Here is a 5,052-nt window from a genome sequence, read left to right on the forward strand (position 1 = left end):
AGGGGGCGGGGGGTGGACTCATATGAAAGGGGCGGGGATGCTCGCCGTCTCGCTTGGGCTCTTAGGGGTGTAAATTTCGGATTTTGGTCTCACTTAGGGTCTTCTGGGTAAAATGCCATTTATATTTAGCCTTGGAGGTCTCGTTAAGGGTTGCACGAGAAGAAGTATAAAAATATACATTTGTTTGTGCATGTTTTAAAATGGTCTCTTTTAGAAGTCAAAGAAGCTTAGACCACGCCCAGATTGGTCTCCTTTGAGGGTTTAATTTAAAATTTCCGACGCTCATCCCCGCCCCTTTCATATGAGAGTCCCACCCGGCACCTACCCACCCCCGGGGATAGATCTCCTTTTAACACAGTCCTCACTCATGATCATATATATTTATACAGACACAAAATCAACATATCGGAATATCGCCATGAAGGACTTAATCTTTACAATTTTCCTACTATTCGCTACTAGAGAAGTCTTTGGAAGGAAGAATTGGAGTGAAAGAGTGGAAAACCGAAAGCTCCCAGGTATTGTGTTTCATAAAATCAGCTTAAAATCCCATTAATTTGCAATAAAAATATTATCGCGTCGGCAAGAGGGTTCCGACAGAAGTGAAAATTACAAACAGAATGCAAACGGACTCAGCTAAATTTGAACTTCCAACAGTTGTCTTCCAATATTTTTTGCCGTATGAAACACAAGACTTAAGTCAGAGAAGTTTGTCGTTCTGACTCGCTGAGAACCATTTTCGATTTTGGATGAAGTGATGAAAAAACGTGAGTTGACAGATGAAACGTGTATGAAAGGCAAACTTTTATATTTTCGATATAAAGAAGTGGTAGAAGAAGGCTATTTTCATTAGCACTAACGTAAAATATAAGGTATTGTTCATTTTTCTTACAATTTAATCTAGTTTAAGTATACTCAATGAGAACTCAACAGGCGACAACGCATGCATTTATCTTAGCACGAGGTGTCCTCTAAGGAGCCAGTTAGTCCTTCGATTTGACCTCATCTTTTGGGGGCGGTGTTGTATATTTTAGCTTGGATTCCTGAGCTAAAGAAGAAATGCCGTAAATCAAAAGATTTTACCGAAATTCCAAGCCGAGAATAACATTATTTTGACTTAAGCTCAAGATTTGTCGGCGAATTGATCAGTCATCGAAGAGATAAATTAAGAGAGAGGATTGAAAATTAAATCATATCTTTTTATTTTTATTATTTTTCTAATCATATCGATTCAAAGCGAATGGAAATTTTCATTTGACCCAGGACTGCAAGTTTGATTATTTGAAACGAAAAGCTTTTGTAATATTCTCTTGATAATATTTAATAAAAGGTAGGTATTGGGTACATAAGAGAAAATATTCTATTCTCCTAACATCCGACCTTCTTGACAGCTTCCATTGAAACGAAAAAACACAAATTAACAAACTGGATGTTGATTCAGCTGTCACGGTACAAGAAAGGCAATACACTACACTAAAATAGTTCACTTCAAAATTAGTACCTAGCTTACTTTTCTCTTAGAGTTGCAGAGGCCGATGCCGAGGGACATACATGCATTTCTGACACTGAAAAAAATTTAGATTGTCTTAAAGCAAGAGAGCTCTTATTTAAGAACAGCAATCCTGATTATTTGAGGCCAAAAAATAATTTTTTATAAACCTTTATGACGTCATTTCTCTGTATTTTCTTTTAAAATAAGTACTGTTTCAAACTGGTTGTTGGAGAATGGCCCTTATAATAAATTCCTAAGAAATCCCCGCAAGCATTTGTTCCACCTGAATTAACAAATACAACATTTTCTCGGAGGAAACGTTACCATTTAATAATAGGAAAAGTTTGCGGTGTCGTAAAATTATTGGCCGCTATTGAAAGTGGTGTAAGCACTGGGTTTTGAATGTAGGGGACCAAGTGACGTAATCGAATAAACCGTGGCACTTTTTTTACGCATCACACATCAGTAACGAGAAAGGGATCCTCGTACTAGACATCACTACGAGTGCAGAAACACTCGGCAATAGACGACTTTATCACGGTTTTGGAAGCCATCTTGATGAGTAGGGAAACGCGTCTTAAAATAACAGTGTTTGTATGGAAATTCGATATCATCGCTTCTGAAAAATTAATGAATTGGAAACTTTTGACTCTAGAAAAAGGATTTTAAGAAAAAAAAAATGGAGGGATGTAGCTGTGCCAGAAAGCGTCCAGTCGTGTTTTGAACTTTCGATACATTCCCCTGTATTTTTTCCCGCGAACTATTTTTAGTACCAGTTCACGGCTGCAGGCTGCTTCGTTATAAAGACAAATGTACGGAAATGTCAAAACGCAACTAGATGCTTTTTAGTACAACTACATTCCTCAGTTATTTTCTGTAAAATCCTTTGCTGTTGCACAGTGCCTAAAGTTTCCAATTCCGGCATGAATTTTTCAGAAGCGATGTTTCATGAAAACATCGGATTTCCATGCATACAAACACTGCTATTGCAAGACGTGTTTGCCTACCCATCAAGATGGCTGCCAAAACCGTGAAAAGGTCTATTAAAAACTCAACATATGGTAAAACGGAAAAGGAAACATGGCAGATTAATGTAGAATGCAGATCTAGTCTAGTCTCCTACTAACCTTGTAAAAGACTACAAATATTTCCCTGCGTTATGAATTGTAATGGCGGTTTCTACTTTTCATTGTTTCTTCACTGAAAGTTAAGGCTTTTGAATACTGAGGAAATGCTGCGGCTGACTGTGGATTTCGAGGCCACTCAAACTTTCAGGGGTTGGTGCATGACAAGTTTGTGGAAAGACCGTATTCTAAATTGTAAAATGAAACGCTATTGATCTTAGTTCGTCTTTGGCTTAAGTCACAGTTAATTGCGTTGTTTAGTTGGGTGATATATTTTTATTCTCTATTCTGCTGCAGTTTATATCCGTTTAAAAGGTTCCACGCTTCCTTACGCTGGACGTGTGGAGATCAGCAACGACAAGGAGGTCTGGGGCACAATTTGCGACAAAAGATGGAACCTAAATGACGCCCGCGTTGTGTGTAGACAGCTGAACTTTTCCTTTGTAGAAGCAGCTGTCCCCATGTCCGGGTTTGGCGAAGGATCAGGCACAATATTTCTTAAAGATGTTGACTGCAAAGGGAGTGAATCGTCCATAATGCACTGCGACCACAACGGCTGGAAAAGCCATTACGTCAATGGGTCATGTGACCACAGCATGGATGTTGGGGTCCTGTGTTCCCCTTCGAAGCAAAGTAAAGTTATAAATTTGTTTGTTTGTAATTTATAACGATTTACTCTGATAATGATTCCACGATTATCATCATTGATCTTGTTTTTTGCATATGACGCAATAAATATGCAAACATAAATATGCATGAATGATGACGTCAGTTCATCAATTATGCATTACCAATGACAGAGTAAACAAGTGTACACACACGTCGACAGTGCTAAGAGCCAGCACTCTGATCTCACGGCTTCATCTTTTCTCAAAGCCAACGCCGTTATCGCGTATTTAACCGTAATGTAGTTTCAAAGACTTATATTGCTGGACCCAGTTGAGTCAGAAAAGCTTCACAATCTCTCTAACTTGTTACTAAGAAAACTTTGTTTGTCTGTTGCAGCGTTTTCATTACTCGTGGTTATAGTCCTGGCGTGCATACTGGCCCTCTCATACTTGCTCAACATCTGGTTCACTTACTACGTTTGTTGCAGAGCCAGACGGAGGAAGAAACGTCATTTAACTGCTGTGCGGCAGAGAGAATTATCTCGAAAGACAACATCTCAACATGGAGTAGAAAACCTTGCTCTTGAAAACGAGGGAGATGAGAATAATTCCACACCGGTCAGTCAGGAAAATCAGGTTCTCAGACACGAGATACATTCTGCAATGAGTAAGAGAGTACGGTGCGAATATGCGCCGACTGGTAACGCCGCTGGTGATCAAGAACAGGAGCCTCATGTTTATCAGAGATTGAAGTCATGCCTGTTTGATCCGCCGGCGCAGACGTGCCCGGAGGTTTTAGAGACTCCTGGCCATAGTCAACCCAACCAGCAGCCAATAATGCAAGCCCGTACCAAATCGGCAAAAGCGTCGACTTATCAGTCCCTTTCCCCACAAATACAAGCGGCGACAAAAAGCAGCTGTGATAAAAATGATCAACAAGATGGGAACCTGTACGAGAAACTACTGTTGAGGGAAGGGCTCCCGGAAGAATCCCAGACTTCCTCTAACGATACTGATTCAAAGGAGAATGGGAACAAGAACACACGTGTTTCAGCCCATGATTACGTGGAGATTATAAGTGATGAGGCCTTCGCAAAAATCACTACGGTAACGCCGACGTCACAGGCGGAAACAGCCAACAGTAACCTGTATGCAGCATTACAACCAGCACCAGGCCCCACGCTTCAGGATGAATACAAAGAATACGCATGCGCGCCTCTTGTAGAGGATCAGCAGTCGGTGCGTGAAAAGGAAAAACCGGAAGCAGATTACTTGGAACCGTTGGATGAAAAGGAGGCTGCTGGCAAAAAGAGTATCTCTACTAACAGAGGAAAAACTGGGAAACATTAAGAGAAACCGATTGGAAGTTATCACAAACAATAGAACAATCTGAGGTGCAGTCCGCTTTCAGCTGCCCTACTCCTTTAATGTAATGACCGTTTGTTTTCAAAACGAGAAACAATTTGTTTTGAAAATGCACAAATGATTCAGTATGAAAAAGCTCTCCCCAAAATCATTCTGCGAGCACTGATTCGGGCTTCTTCTCACTTCCCTTCCCAAACAGTCGCGAAGATCAGCGGCGCAGATCGTGAGTAAAACACCACACTAGTACTACGAGTAACATATGAATACATACGAGTACATACGAATACATAGAGTACATACGAATGACACACGAGTACATACGATTAACATACGGATACATAGAACGGATACATACGAGTACATACGAATGACATACGAGTAACATACGGATACATACGAGTACATACGAATGACACACGAGTACATACGAGTAACATACGGATACATACGAGTACATACGAAT

At 40.3% G+C, this 5,052-nt stretch overlaps 1 protein-coding gene across 1 annotated transcript; it reads left to right on the top strand.

The window, feature by feature from the left end:
* The first annotated feature begins 382 nt into the window (after window positions 1–382).
* LOC146488805 (uncharacterized) lies at window positions 383–4,828 on the top strand. Its single transcript, XM_085112356.1, has 3 exons — window positions 383–518; window positions 2,914–3,249; window positions 3,622–4,828. The coding sequence occupies exons 1-3, from the start codon at window positions 419–421 to the stop codon at window positions 4,572–4,574; spliced, it is 1,389 nt and encodes a 462-aa protein (XP_084968482.1). The 5' UTR covers window positions 383–418; the 3' UTR covers window positions 4,575–4,828.
* Window positions 4,829–5,052: the final 224 nt, after the last annotated feature.

This window comes from Pavona decussata, unplaced genomic scaffold (genome assembly GCF_977016875.1).
Source record: "Pavona decussata unplaced genomic scaffold, jaPavDecu1.1 SCAFFOLD_8, whole genome shotgun sequence".
In the NCBI taxonomy this organism is placed as follows: Eukaryota; Metazoa; Cnidaria; class Anthozoa; order Scleractinia; family Agariciidae; genus Pavona; species Pavona decussata.

Excerpts from the sequence above, each read along its gene's own strand:
- LOC146488805 (XM_085112356.1), top strand. The coding sequence starts at position 419 with ATGAAGGACTTAATCTTTACAATTTTCCTACTATTCGCTACTAGAGAA. Across the intron at positions 519-2,913 it reads GGAAAACCGAAAGCTCCCAG|TTTATATCCGTTTAAAAGGT; the intron begins GTATTGTGTTTC and ends ATTCTGCTGCAG. Across the intron at positions 3,250-3,621 it reads GTGTTCCCCTTCGAAGCAAA|CGTTTTCATTACTCGTGGTT; the intron begins GTAAAGTTATAA and ends TGTCTGTTGCAG.